The sequence below is a fragment of the Mesoplodon mirus genome (genome assembly GCF_964341445.2).
Source record: "Mesoplodon mirus genome assembly, chromosome: 15".
In the NCBI taxonomy this organism is placed as follows: Eukaryota; Metazoa; Chordata; class Mammalia; order Artiodactyla; family Ziphiidae; genus Mesoplodon; species Mesoplodon mirus.
The window spans coordinates 49,897,170-49,912,702 of NC_138991.1; the positions used below are offsets into that span (position 1 = coordinate 49,897,170).

General features: G+C 47.5%; 1 protein-coding gene across 1 annotated transcript; it reads left to right on the forward strand.

Annotated features, from left to right (window-relative positions):
• Positions 1 to 264: 264 nt before the first annotated feature.
• Positions 265 to 15,104, forward strand: GP2 (glycoprotein 2; the record flags this gene model as incomplete). Its single annotated transcript, XM_082645005.1, has 10 exons — positions 265 to 352; positions 3,020 to 3,460; positions 4,307 to 4,417; positions 5,619 to 5,836; positions 6,331 to 6,479; positions 7,898 to 8,143; positions 9,031 to 9,193; positions 10,161 to 10,245; positions 11,427 to 11,471; positions 15,046 to 15,104. The coding sequence occupies 10 exons, from the start codon at positions 265 to 267 to the stop codon at positions 15,102 to 15,104; spliced, it is 1,605 nt and encodes a 534-aa protein (XP_082501131.1).
• Between the last annotated feature and the right edge of the window lie 429 nt (positions 15,105 to 15,533).

Here is a 15,533-nt window from a genome sequence, read left to right on the forward strand (position 1 = left end):
TTCTGGGATTAAATTACTCTGAGTCTCAGGTTCTTCATCTGTAAAATGGGAGGAATAATAATACCTTCCCTGGAGGGTGGTTCGGTGCCTTAAATGAGCTAAGGTATGCAAGGGGCTTAGTACACGTGCTAACTGATGTGAGTTCCCTTCTTACCCTTGCATGCACCCAAGGGAACAACCTCTGTCTCCTTGATCGTATCTGGGTCTCTCCCTCCCGCACCGCCCCCCGCTGCATGGATAATCTGCGGGCCACTGAGTGACTGCATGCCTCAGCTCCTGGAAAGGATGGCTCCTGCCCTGTGGCTGGCCCTGGCTTCCTGCACTCTGACCCTGGCATCTACAGAGCAGCAAGGTGAGTGTCCTGCTCACTTGGCATCTCAGATGCCCTGAAATTCCTGGAGAGCGAGCAGGGAAGTGCAGAGAAGGTGCTTCAGGGTCAGTGAGGAGACAGGGGCATGACTAAAGCAAAGGCTCAGAAGCCAAAAGTCGAGGGAAACAAGATGAGAGAAACTGGAATCCAGTCACCGTCTCTCAAAGAGCCAAATCAGAAACTCCCCCTCAAGGACAGTGGGAGCCAGTTAACATAACTTCCCGTGCCCGGATATGGGGGCGATCAGAGAGCCCGGGGTTCATGAGGATATGAATCACCCAGTCACTCTGTGCCTTGTTTTGGCAAGTGCCTCTCCTTCTTCCGAGGCACTTGGAAGGACTAGGCTTAGTGATCTCTCTGTGGTCCTTCCAAAGATCCATGGATTGGGCATCTTAGATGCTTGTAGGAAGGGTTCTCAGGCTCAACACAAGGGTGAAAATTTCTGCCCGTGTGACCTGTGGAGGGGGCTAGAGGGACTCAGCTCATGGCCTCCCTTGGGAAAATACAGTGTGTGCAGGAAATAATCCAAGAATAACAAGTGCAGTGACTCCTTTCCTTAAACAAGCATGTGCATAAGCAAGGCTTGAAAATCTCTTTTCTAAAAATTCTAAAAATTCCCTCTAATGTGATCCCAGTGGGGATGGACAGAGCCCTAGCGATCAGCGCATCGGTGCTGGGCACACAGTCGCCCATTAAGTAGCTTGTGCATCAGGGAAAAAAAAAGAGGGATGTGATGTGACCCTGGTAGGATATACTTAATTCGTCATTAAGGCACTCACACTATTCAACATATCAGAACTAGAGGAGAGAACTAGCTTAAACTACTAGGCCCCAGGTGCTGTGCATGGCATTTTGCACCTACTATCTCATTTAACCAGCCAACAATCTTTTAAAGCTTTATTTTCCCAAATGGGGCGTGCATATCCCAAAATGACTGTGAGGGCGCAGAAATTCTTAGAGAATTTTTGGGGGACTTCCCTGGTGATCCAGTAATTAAAATTCTGAGTTTCCACTGCAGGGGGCATGGGTTTGATCCCTGGTCAGGGAACTAAGATCCTGCATGTCAAGGGGCACAGCCCCCCCCAAATTTTTTTGATAGCTATATATACTTTTCTTCATGGGTGTTAAACAAAATAACTAGTACATCATACCTATGGTATCACGGCTATTATTCCTTAGGATGAAACGAATTTATAAAGAGAGTCATTGAAAGAAACACATGAAATAAATAATAGGACAGGTGGACATGTGTGGCAAACGTCATGACCTGAGGCATGGGAATGGATGAAGTTTGGGCGCCGTTAGCTCACAGGTGTTGTTTTGCAGAAGAGTCTCAGGGGAGTTAAACCATCTGCCAAGGTCACCCAGTCAGCAGGCACAGAGCTGGGTTTAAACCCAGACTGAGCAGCCTGTGGCTTCCTCCGCCCTCCACCCCACCCCTGCTTTACTTGTCTGCCTCTTCACGCATCACAGTCCCTGAATCTGTTAAAAGCCATGAGATCAGCAATCAGAAATGGTCCTGTTAGACCAGTGGAGGGTAATTTTGCTTCTCAGGGGACAATTGGCAATGTCTGAAGACAGCTTCGGGGAGGAGTGCTCCTGGCATCTAGTAAGAAAATCTCAGGGATGCTGCTAAACATCCTACAGTGCCCAGGACAGCCCCCAACACAGAATTATCCAGCCCAAACATCAACTGTGCTGAGGTTAAGAAACCTTGTGTTAGATCTTCATCTACTGATAATGGACAAATGTCTATGATATATTAAGTAAAAAATGCAAGTGGAAATGGACATATATACACTATCAAATGTAAAATAGATAGCTAGTGGGAAGCAGCTGCACAGCACAGGGAGATCAGCTCGGTGCTTTGTGACCACCTAGAAGGGTGGGATAGGGAGTGGGGGAGGGAGACACAAGAGGGAGGGGATATGAGGATATATGTATATGTATAGCTGATTCACTTTGTTATAAAGCAGAAACTAACACACCATTGTAAAGCAATTATACTCCAATAAAGACGTTAAAGAAAGAAAGAAAGAAAGAAAGAAAGATGCAAGTGGAAAAAAAGCTCTACAGCATTAAGCCCATTTTTATTTAAAAAACACTGTATTTTAAACATATGCATAGAAAGGGTCTAAAGACTGTACAACAAATTTATGGTTACTTCTGGGAATGGAATGGGCTCTGACAAGTCTCATTTCTACTTTATTCATTTTAATGACCCTGATGTTTGTTTTTTTTTTTTGCGGTACGCGGGCCTCTCACTGTTGTGGCCTCTCCCGCTGTGGAGCGCAGGCTCCGGATGCTCAGGCTCAGCTGCCATGGCTCACGGGCCCAGCCGCTCCGGGCATGTGGGATCTTCCCGGAACAGGGCACGAACCCGTGTCCGCTGCATCGGCAGGCGGACTCTCAAACACTGCGCCACCAGGGAAGCCCGACCCTGATGTTCTTAATGCCTGTAATATACTACACAAAGGCCTCATTATTATTCTGACCCCAAGGTGATGAAGGCTGGTGTTCAATGAATGTATCATGTTCTGTTTGTCCTCATTGGGGCCCCTAACATTTCCGAAACAGAGTGTGTCGGGGATAAAAACCCTGTAGGCTCTGGGGTTTCTCTGTAAACCTAAGCATACTGTTACTCTCCAGGTTACAGAAACCCCACCAGTGCCAGTTCCTATGAGCAGGACATGGAGTGTGGAGCCCCTGGCACCCCAGAGGCCCAGCTCTGTTTTGACCCCTGCCAGAATTACACCCTACTGGATGAACCCTCCCGAAGCACAGAGGATGCGGGAAAAGTCGAGAACTGTGACAATGACAAGCACGGCTGGTACCGATTTGTAGGAGATGGAGGAGTGAGGATGCCGGAGGACTGCGTCCCCGTGTACCACTGCCAGACGGCTGCTCCCATGTGGCTGAATGGCACCCACCCCACCCTCGGGGAGGGCATCGTCAACCGTACCGCCTGTGCCCACTGGAGTGGCAACTGCTGCCTCTGGAAGACGGAGGTGCAGGTGAAGGCCTGCCCGGGCCAGTACTACGTGTACCGGTTGGAGGGCGTTCCGCAGTGTAATCTGAGATATTGCACAGGTGAGGGGAGCAGGGCTACCCGGTGAAGTGCCCAGGGTCAGTTGAGCGAGGGGAGCGGGTCAGGAGGAGACTCAGCAGAACAGCCTCGACTCAGTGCCTATCAGTTATTGCCCTGTGGGAACGTTGCCCAAGGGCTGCCAGACCTTCCAGCATTTCAAGTAAAGCCAGAAATTCGGATTTGAAGGTGAAATCTCCTGGTACATCTATCCACGTGTGTGGCATAATATCAAGAACTCAGACTCACTGAGATTTAGATTTCACTTGGGCAGTTTAATTTAACTCTCTGAGTTTTGGTTTTCTGATCTGAAAAAAACGGACAGTGGCAAAAATCACAGCAACATAGCATGCATTACAGTGCCTTTGCTCCTGTTCTAAACACTTTAAACCATTAATTCCTTTAGTCCTCTCCTCAACTTCATGAGACATGCACTATATAGTTAGTTCAGATGCGGGGTCTGGGGCACAGAGGGGCTCAGCAGTTCTCCCGACATCACAGAGCAGGAATTGTGGCCAAGCCAGATTTGAACCTAGCACCCCAGCTGCACGATCCAAATGCTTAACTGCTATGCTACCCCCACCCCCATGTGGTCCCCATGTGAAATGAACAAGCTAATGCGTGGAAAGTACTGGGAACAGCGTCTGCCTTGTAGTAAAAGCACTAGGATGGCACCTCCAAGGTTCTCCCCTCACTGCATTAGGAGTCAGGAAATTCGAGTTTGAGCCTTGACCCTTCCACCAAGCGTGGCACAAGTCTTCCGTGCCCTGTAGAATGACAAGGTTGGCCTTGGTGGCCTCAGGTCCACCCTGCTCTGCATCTGGATTCTCTTCCTCTACACCTTACCCCAGACCCCGCCACCACGGAGGACAAATGTGAGAGGACCTGCCGCTCCAAGGAGGAGTGTCGCTTCGCCAACGACACCTGGAACTGCTTCTGCAGACAGGATCTCAATATCTCCAGTGAGCACTGGGATTGGGCTGGCCTAGTGGGCAGGGCAGGAGGGAGGGAACTTCAGAGGGTCTGGACAAGGTGTGGACCAGAGTCAGTAGGGATGGAACTGAGGGCAGGGGATGAGAGTGCACGAAGCCAGTGAGTTTGCAAGGATGCGGGGGCAGGGATGGAGCACATTTCCAGGTCAGCCACTGGACCATGGCCTCAGGAATGAGTGCGCTTGACCCATGAGCGACAAAGGTATTGAGGATGAGCACTCTGCAGGTGTGGAAGTTGTGTTCAAATATCTGCAGAGTCTATACATGAGGAACAGGGGCAAACTCCTGTGCCAGTCCTGGATTGGCCAGGTGGGGCCTGGGGCCTGGGACAAGCCACCTACACTCTCTGAGCCTTAACGTCCTCATCTGTAAAATGGGGATGAGATAATAATAAAAAATACCCACAATGCAGGGTTTTTATGAGAATTCAATCAGAGCAGTCCAAATGGGCAGGCTCTGGAGGTGATGTTCTTCTCATCCCAGTAGGTAAGCAAACACGGTCAGGTGACCCATGGGTAGACATGCCACAGATGAGCCCTAAGCCCTGGGTGGGGATTGGATGAGCTTCCCACTGAGATGATCTCCTTCCCTCCGAGACTCTAACAAGGGCCTCTGACTCTTGCTTTGGGCACAGGCCTGCTTTCCTGTGAGCACACTCCCAGTCGCTGTAGAGGAGAGAGTGTTCTAAGCAGTGGGGCAAGAAGGAGGCTGAGGTCCTCATCTCTGGCGACAAGGGTTTCCTTCTACCTCCAGATGCAGGGAGGGCACCTTTCACAGGGGAGACTTACTTCCTGCCTTCAGGGAGACAGAGAGGAGGGTCAGAGTGTCACTCTTGCATCAGCTGTACCTTAAGTAACTTTAATTCAAAATAATCAATGTACCATTAGGCATATTTTGGGACGACCTGCTCTGGGGCTCAACAGGAACCAGACACGAGAACCTTCACCAAGCCTGCACACAAAATGCTTAGAAGTCTTGGACCAGGGGCATCTTTGCCAACCTCGCCTACCACAAGCCTGGGTGTGAATCCCACGTGGGTCCCAGGCCCCCTCCAGTCTCCCCAGCCTCCCGGTGGCCAAGGTGGCTTTGCCAAAGGGCAGAAAGTGTGAGCTCTGCCCGCTACTTCCAGACTTCTGGTCACTCTACCTACCTTCCTCTCCCAACTTTCCAGATGTGCACAGTTTGCAGCCCCAGCTGGACTGTGAGGCCAAGGAGATCAAAGTGTCCCTGGACAGGTGTCTGCTGGAAGGCCTGGGTTTTGGGGACGAGGTCCATGCCTACCTTCAGGACCCGAACTGGAACTGCAGCAGCATGATGCAAGGAGAGGAGAACAACTGGATATCGGTGACCAGCCCCGTCCAGGCTGGTGCCTGTGGAAACATTCTGGAGGTGAGTGGTGTTTATCCCATTGCTGCCAGAGTGCGGGAGCTGGGCTGGTGGGGCCTGTCTCAGTAACTGTGAGCCCTTGGACAAGTCACTTAGCCTCCATGGGCCTCTAGACGTATGTGAGCTTACACATGTTTGTCCAGGAGGGAGCTGAGAATAGGTTTGATGCTTAAGCTCAGTAAATGTAAGCTATGATTATGACTATTTCACTTAGGGATGAGGTGGGAAAGGTTCACAGAGGACCAGGCATGGTGGCTCCTGACTGTTCCCAAGGGTCAACAATTTATTGTTCTAGTTTTTGATCTGGGGTCCTCGGTCCCCTTCCCGTAAAGTGTCAGTGCCACTGCGGGAGGAGGCCCATTGCCTCCTTGAGGTCAGAGGGCAGGGTGTCAGCTTGACTGACAGCATCAACTCTGGAGTCACACAGACCTGAATCCCAGATACACTTGTACCCTCATCCACATAAACATATATGTGGTCTTGTTTTTATGCCAAAGAGAAACCAAACCCATGCCATCTACAAAAACACCCTCTCCTTGGTCAACAATTTCATCATCAGAGACACCATCCTCAGCATCAACTTCCAGTGCGCCTACCCGCTGGACATGAAAGTCAGCCTCCAAACTGCCCTGAAGCCCATCGTAAGGTATGGCACTGACCCTTACTTACCCTTTGACCCGTAACCCTGACTGACTTCACGACATCTTAGGATGTCCACAGGATCCGCCCACCTCCTTCAGGAGCTTCTGTTCATTCGTTCGTTCATTCCACAAATATTTGTTGATTATGTATGAGGATGTCCAGCATGAACAAGGCAGGCATAGAATATTTTGTGGATATTAAAGATTATTACTATGAAACAATACAACAACATGAAACAGTGTTAATTAAATACGCTAAGGAAGGGCTTCCCTGGTGGTGCAGTGGTTGAGAGTCTGCCTGCCGATGCAGGGGACATGGGTTCGTGCCCCGGTCCAGGAAGATCCCACATGCCACGGAGCGGCTGGGCCCGTGAGCCATGGCCGCTGAGCCTGCGCGTCCGGAGCCTGTGCTCTGCAACGGGAGAGGCCACAACAGTGAGAAGCCCGCGTACCGCAAAAAAACAAACAAAAAAAACCGCTAAGGAACAAAAATGCACAACAATTTCATTTATCTTGAGGAGGAAAGGCATTAACAACTAACTATATCAAAAATTATTTACAAGTGAGATGCACGCAGTGTGGGGTAGGCTCGGAGTGCTGTGGGGTCAGGGAGCAAGGGTCCCTGACCTAATCTTGGTTGGGGAGGACAGCTGGGGACAGGAGGGCCTCCCTGCAAATGTGGGATTTAAGCCAGATCAGCTCTGATTGGATAAACAGCGCCCGTAACTCACCAGAAATAGAACCAAATACCAATTTGGATGGAATTCAATTTGGGCAGGGGCTTTTGTCTTTTGTTCACTGCTGTATCGCTGTGCCTGGAATGGGCCCTGTTGAAGGAATTCCTCAGCATTCCTAGACTTGCTGGGGGACCTTCTGGGGGTATCAGAAACCCAAGGTGCCCTTCCCATTCCCTTATTGCCTCCTGGGCTCACAGAATGGCAGGGTTAGGATTAGAAATCTTCTAGTTCAATTTCTAGGTTTCAGTCTGTAACGTGTTGGGGCCCAAGGTTCATAAAAAATAAATACTAAAGCCATTTTATTTATCTTGTTAAAATTGGTGTTTCATTGAAGATTATGGGGTGGAGGGAAGAGGTCTGCTGCTAAAAACTGTGAGCCCACAGAACTGGTCCCAAGCCCTATTCTACAGGTTAGAAGATGGAGGTGTTCTTTGAGTGAAGGAGGTATGTATGCTCTCTGATGCAGGGAGAATTTGTAGGAATCCTGGAGCCAGACTCATGTGTTTGTCAAGTTTAGTGCCTAGAGGGTAGTAAATGCTTGATTTAAATAAGTGATTGAATAGTTCATTTAGGAATCAAAGATATGTCTCTGCCTTCATAACCTGACACAAGTGTGGGACTTGATTGATTTTGTTCTCACTGGTCAAAACCTGAAGTTTCCATCCTTGTGGTTTCTCTGTTCTCAGTTCCCTGAACATCAGTGTGGATGGGGAGGGAGAGTTCACTGTCATGATGGCCCTCTTCCAAGACCAGAACTACACATCTCCTTATGAAGGGGCTACAGTCGTGCTGTCTGTTGAATCCATGCTCTATGTGGGTGCCATCTTGGAGAGAGGGGACACGTCCCAATTCAACCTGGTGTTGAAGAACTGCTATGCCACGCCCACTGGAGACATGAATGACCCTGTGAAATATTTCATCATCAGAAACAGGTACCGGACAATCTGGGGTTATCTTTTGGCCTAAATGAGGTTCGGGGTGGAGAAGAATGATCACCTCATCCCTGCCTGGCAGTTGGGTAACTTGGCTTGGCTCTTTTGGAAAATAATTTGGTATTACATATCATGACCATACCCTGTGACCCAGAAATATCACTCCTGAAATTGTAGCCTTAAAGGATTAATACAAAATAGGTGGGCAGGGTAAAGAAATGCCAATTATTTTTCATTTCAGTATCTTTCATAACGTTGACAATAGGTTCATAGTTCAAAAACAGGACTTTTATACAGATGTTAACACTAACTGAACAACATGAAAATAGCATAAGTGTTATGGGACAAAATATTATTGAATATTGTTAACTAGCAAAAACAAAGGGAAATGCATATCTATAGATCATGATTCAAACCGTGGGAATAATACTAGTTAATATTTACCATAGAGTTTAGCTGTATGCCAAGCTCTGTACTAAGCAGAATATAAGGATTATCTCATTAAATGCTCACATCAACCCTAGGAAGAGCATATTCCTGTCCCTACTTTACAGATAAGAAAAGTGAGGTTCAGTAAAGTAATCGGCTCACGATCGCTTAGCTAGAAAGTGGGTTGGATTGGAATTTGAAATCAGTCTGTCTCGTTCCAGGGACTGTGCCCCCCAAAACTTAAACCGTGTGGGCTTATGCGTAACATTGTGGAGGAAACCTGGAGGAATAAAAGTCTATGTTATAGGTTGGAGAAAACACTTGGCGGGAGGTGGGGAGGCTCTTTAATTCTCTCCGATGCTATTTTTATACTGGATACAAATTAAAGATGCAGCCAAGGGCCTCAGGCCCCCTGAGTTGCTCTAGAAGTTAAATCCCTGTCCCTGTCACCCTCCCAGCTGCCCAAATCAATATGATTCCACTATCTACGTGGAAGAGAATGGGGTGTCATCGGAAAGCCGGTTCTCAGTTCAGATGTTCATGTTTGCTGGAAATTATGACCTAGTTTTCCTGCATTGTGAGATTTCTCTCTGCAATTCCCATAAAGAACAGTGCCAGCCGGTGAGTATCTCTTTGGACTGGACAACTATTCAGTGCCTGACATGGGGCCTGGTACCTCCATATATATTTATTGGAATTATGGATGGATTGAAAGAAGGAAGGGAGGAAAGGAGAGAGGAAGGGAGGAGGGAAGGGAGAAAGAGAAAGGAAGTCAGATGGATGAAGAGATGGAAAGATGGATGGGTGGGTGGATGGATGGAAGGGAGGGAAGGAGAAAAAGAGGAAGAGAGGGACAAAAGAAGGATGAATGGATGTACTTTAAGCCTCCAAAAGCCCACATGTAAGCAATCCTTGTGTCCCCAGGAAGTATATCAGATGAAAGAGACTGTCCTCTAGGTTTCCTTGGCCCAGGACATTTTAAATGATTTTAATAATAGTTGACTTTTCTTAGTGCTTACTCTGTGTCAAGCACTGTACTAAAACTTTTATATGCCTTATCTAATTTAATTCTCACAGCAACCCTTTAAGTAGATTCTTTTAGCAACCCCATTGTACAGATGAGGAAACTGAGCTCAGAGAGGTCCCTTGCCCAAGGGCCACACAGCTAGAAAGTATCAGAGCTGGGGGTATGCCCTGGCTGAGGTGTAACTACAGTGCCCATGCTCTTAACCCAGATTTAGCACTGCCTGCTAAGAGTTGGCATTTCTTGAGTGCTTACTATGCGCCTGTGTGTTGCAGACATACTTCCTTTTAACCTTCACAACCAAGAAGATACTATTTAATAATAGTAGACAGGTATAGTCATTTGTCCCAAATTAAACAGCTAAAAGAGAGGAGAAGAGATTCAAACCCAGGTTCATTTGACATGACAGTGAGAATTCTCTAGATTGAGAAAACCAAACATCAGAATTAGGATCTTATAGTGGGTGAGGCTCCATTCTTGGGCCGGAGCTGCCCATTGCAGGAATAGTCTGGAGAGGAACGTGCCTTTACATTTTGACATAATGAGAATTCTCCATCCCCACAGTCTTGCTCGAGAAGTCAACTCCGCAGTGAAGGAGTGGCTATTGACCCAGCCCGTGTTTTAGATCTGGGACCCATCACTCGCAGAGGTAAGAAGTGGCCACGTCCTAGTGATAACACCAGCTGGCCAAGTGCTGACAGTACATTGCAGATGCCTGGGGTCACCAACCTAACAACCCAGGGCTTTTTCTGCTTCCTCAGTGCCCCCCACTGGTGAATGCATCTTTCCAGGAGATGCTTTGGGTAATGATAATCGCTTTTGCCCCATGTGCTGTGGGCTAGAGATCAGGCTAAGCTCTCAGCATGCACTGACTCATTTAATTCTCCCCAGATGCATCCATTTTACAGGTGAGAAACTGAAGCTCAGAGAGATTAAGTGACTCACCCAAGATCACCCACTCATGAGCAGCTGGAGTTAGCACTGAACCCAGCTTGGTCTGATTCCAAAGCGTGTGTCCTTTGCCTTTTCCCTCCTGCCAGGTCCCCATAACTCAGTCTAAGTCCTAAACCAACTTTGTTTTCTGGGGAATGACTGTGTTTCTCAAAATCCAGTTACAGTGTTCTGGGGCATGACATAAGAGAAGCTTTCCAGGTGCTCCTCAAATTTTCATCCCTGCATCCCACGGGTTAGCAGTACCTGTGGTAGTTAGTCATGGTTTTTATTCGCACTGGAATGGCGGAATCAAGAAATCCAAAAAAATGAAAACATTTTTTTTTGTCCTAGAGAAATTAGGATGCAGTAACATTAATAACAGTAATAATAATACTTTGTGCCTGGCACCACACCAAACACATTTATATGCATTATCACATGAAATGTTCACAACAGTCTAAGGACGTAAGCACTATTACCACTTCCATTCTCCAGATGAGTAAACAGGCTGTCTCCTGAAGAAGGCTCTGCCTGGAATTGTCCTGTCCTTTTATTGCCTCATGTGTTGTCACAGGGTAGCTAGGGGAGGGGGGAGGAGGTGCTAGGAACTTCCACTTTGCAATCAGACAGACTGGGGTTCAAATCCAAGCTCTTCCACTTACTGGCAGACATTGCTGAGCCTCAGTCTTCTCATTTGTCAAATGGGGATGAGAACAGTTTCCTCACAAATCTGTCAGGAGGATTAAGCTTCTATGCATGATAATAGCTGCTTCCACAATGTGGATTGTCCGTGACTGTGATGGCCAGGTCCAGGAGGTCTTGGAGCAACTGTGGGTACAGTGCCACAGTCAGTGGAGCATGACTATGGAAACCCTCACCTTCTGCTCTTGTCTCCAGGTGCCCAGTCTCTTGGTGTCATGAGTGAAGCCACCAGCACTGCAGGTACATCATTTTCTCCTGCGTTTCCCACAGCCCTCCCTTCCAACTCTCCCTCTTTTTAATTCAGTGCATATTTAGTTATAGCCTCTTCTACGTGCCAGGCCCTGTGCCAAGAACGGTGGACCCTGAAATGAATCAGACCCTAGACTGGCTCTAGAGATGAGCTCTCACAGTGCAGCAGGAGAGCCAGTCATTAGACAGGAAATGTTTATTGAGCACCTACTGCGTGCTAGGCTTTGTTCTAGGCACTGAAGTTATAATGGTGAATGATACAGGCCAGATGCCTGTCCTCACGGAGTTTGTGTTCCAGTTGAGAAACAGATAACAAAAAGTTAACAACGTAGTTTAGAAATAGAGGAGAGTGATGTGATAGAAAATTACCAGCATGGGTTCGGGTTAAATAACCACCTTAAATAACACAGAAGTTTATTTCTCTCACACATAAATGAAGTCCACAAGGCAAGCAATCCAGGGCTAACAGGGCAGCACCATGAGGTCATCAAGAATCCAGACTCACTTCATGGATAGGGGAAGGCTAGCTCCTAATAAAGAGAGGCAGGCTCTGAGGGCATTGGTTCCAGGCTATCAGAAGAATCACAATCCTTAGGAGCCTCTATCCAGATGATCTCATCCCATGTTCCTCAGTCCCCAGGTTTTTCCAGCCAGGGCTCTGACATCATAGCAAAGCTGCCTAGACAGACCATTCAACCATCTTTTAAGCTTGGCAACTATACTGAGTCCAAATTTGCTCTTCAGCTGTATCCACTCTCCTATTTGCAGTAGATAAGGGCTTCTTACAAGCTAACTAACTACCAAAGAGACCCTCTGGCTCCCTCACTTGGCCCTAACAATTAACCCCCCCCCCCGCAGTTACTCATCCTTCTGCAGTAGGGCATTACTATAAAGCAGTAATAATTAACCAATTCCATTTCCCCTGTACTTAAAGGCCTGAATCATTGTACTGGCCAGAGAATTCCCCCCTCAACAGGAACTTTCTCTTGAGTCACTAATGGGTGACCATTTTAGCAATTATTTTGCTACCTTATGATGGGAACTACTCATGCCACACATATTAGTTGGGATTGGGTTCTATAAAAAAAAAAAAGAATCCAGCCTCCTTCCATCTCACCCCTCTACCATCTTTAGGGTGTGGCCATCACCTTCATGGTCCAAGATGGCAGCCATAGCACCAATCTTTATATCTAGGCCAGGATTGTGGGAACTTGGAAGAAGTCAATGACTTTTAAGGAACAGTCCTGGAAGCTGACACCTTATACCTCCACTTACATCTCATTGGCCAGTGCTTAGTCACATGGCCACACCTAGCTGCAAAGGAAGTTGGGAAATGTAGTCTTTATCCTGGGTGGCCATGTGCCCAACCAATGTGTGATGATTCTATTACCAAGATAGGAAGGAAAATGAATATCAGAATGGATAAATGGTCAGAAAATTTTTCAGAGGAGGTGATATTTGAACTAAATGAGAAAAAGGAGACAGGTGTGCAAATATTAGCAGAATGAGCCCTGTAGGCAAAATGAATGCCAGTTGCAAAAATGAGTTAGGCATATAAGCAAATAAATCACAAGCAAGTAGGTAGTGCAGAAGGGGCACACAGAAGAGTAATTAACTGTATTGGATAAGGTCAGGGGAGAATTTCAGCATGTGTTAACATCTGAAAGGGCTTTTGATGGATGAATTGGAGCTCAATAGGAAGACAAATCTAAGAAATGTATTTTGGCCCAAAGGGAAAGCAATGCTACTAAGATTTCACTATCCCCCAAAATGGCCTATGCTGGTGAACCCAGACATGAAAAAGTTCTACGCATCCTCAAATCTCCAACTAGATAACAGTCTAAAAGTTTCCAGATAATCTCAAGTTGTCCTCTCCATGCTCAGTGCTAACATTCAGACAACACTCAGAAAAGCAGTGCTCATTGGAGAGGGGGGTTAGAGCTCAGAACAAAAGCAGCTTGAGAGCAGGGACCTCAATCTCATTCATTTCTTCCAGTCCTTCAGGTTAGCACAGTGCCGGGAGCAGCCTGGCTTCCCAGTAGACTTTGCCAAATTGGCTAATTTCTTGGTGGGTAGTGGATTCTGGAGCCTTCTGAAAATGGAGGGAATCACTCTGACCTGGTAGCAGAGTACCACAAGAGGGCACCTATGGTTTCATTGCTTGCTATCTCCCACAAGCATTTTTGATGTTTTAGAATTAATTAAACATCAACCTATGTTTCATAATTATAAGCTGGTTGTCATATACTAATATGTTTCTGAAAATTATGATATTCTTCTCCCCCTCCCTCCTAAGGACATCAGCAAGTTACTCTGAAATTTAGGGGACAGAGAGCCGTTATAATCTGGTATTGGGTGGAAGGGGCGGTGCATGCCTCTCCCAGGTCCTCCAATATGAGGCAGCTATGATCCAGGATCCAAGCCCTTCTTTAACCCTGAGTATACAGTAATATTTAGAAGAGATATGATTCCAACCTCCCAGATCTTAGAGTCTAATTTTCAGAATCAATACTTACATGGTGTTTACCATGTGCCAGGCACTGTTCTAAATGCTGGCTATGAGTTCACTCACTTGCCTTACAAAAATCTCATGCAGTGATAGCTGCTAGTAATGTTTCTATTTTGCATACAGGGAAAGTCAGGTGCAGAGAGCTTCAATGACTTGCATGGGTCTGCACAGCTAGTTGCAGAGCTAGGATTCTAAGCTAAGTAGTCAAGCAACAGAAGTAGTGCTTTTTTTTTTTTTTTTTTTTTTTTGCGGTACGCGGGCCTCTCACTGCCGTGGCCTCTCCCCCTGCGGAGCACAGGCTCCGGACATGCAGGCTCAGCGGCCATGGCTCACGGGCCCAGCCGCTCCGTGGCATGTGGGATCCTCCTGGACCGGGGCACGAACCCGCGTCCCCTGCATCGGCAGGCAGACTCCCAACCAGTGCGCCACCAGGGAAGCCCAGAAGTAGTGCTTTTTAACCTCCCTGTCCTTCTGCTACTTCAGTATTAGTCATAGTAAGTAATGCTAGCTGCTGTAACAAACAATCCCCATCTTTCTGTGCTTTTATACAACAGTTTATTTCCCATTAAATCACTGGAGGATGCAGTTCAGTGCCTTTGCAGTCATTAGGAACTCAGGTTCTTACCTTCTGGTAACTTCTGGCAACTCTACTGTCCCCTGCACGTCCTCTCCTGGATCCTCTGCATATGGTCCCTAGATGATAGATGAGAGAGCAGGGAGAATTATGTAGGAGGTTTTAAGGACCAGGCCTAGAAGCAGCTTCTACCCACATTCCACTGGCCAGATTCAGCCATATGGGTCCCACCTACCTGCAAAGGAAGTGGGGGAAAGTGCCTTCCAGCATGCTCAGAGGAAAATGAAGTTCGTTTGGTGGTGGTGAGACAGCTTTGCCTCTACCACATGGCCCTGTGCCACCTCCCAGGGGCTGTAACCCAAAATAAATATTAAGGATACTCTGCCTTTGTCATCCTTGTAAGACAGAAGATAGGGATGCCACCTCATTTTGGCTGCTGAATTCCAAAGCCCAGCACCTGACAGTCCTCTCTTGCGTTTCAGCGTTCCTGGTGGCCTGGCCCATGCTTCTCCTGCCTGTCCTCCTGGTTGGGCTGTTCTGAGAGCTCAGCTGGGCATCTGGCCTTGAAGCTCGTGTTCTTCCCTCTGGCGATGGCTTCCAGTCACCCTTCAGCTTTGCTGATTCTCTCTCCAAATCACATAGACAGTCCCCAGGCCTGACTAGGTTTGGAGAAAAAGAAGAGCTTTCCCTTGTTTAACACTCTCAGTGCCCTCGTATTCCTCTTTTTCTCACGGTGGGTGCCCTGCCACCTGGCCTGGCCTGACTTCCTCATTCATTAGCAGGATCCTGAAAGCAAATTTGAGACGTGCTTCTGTGGCTACAAGTATAGCACACGTTCATAACTTCAGGGAAGAGGGGTTGTGTCAATGGGGGGAAGGGGCGGGGGAATTGCTTGTAAAAATATACCTCCCACAGACTTCCCAAACACCCCCTGTTCTGACTGCCAGTGAATTGAACAGACGAATGTTTG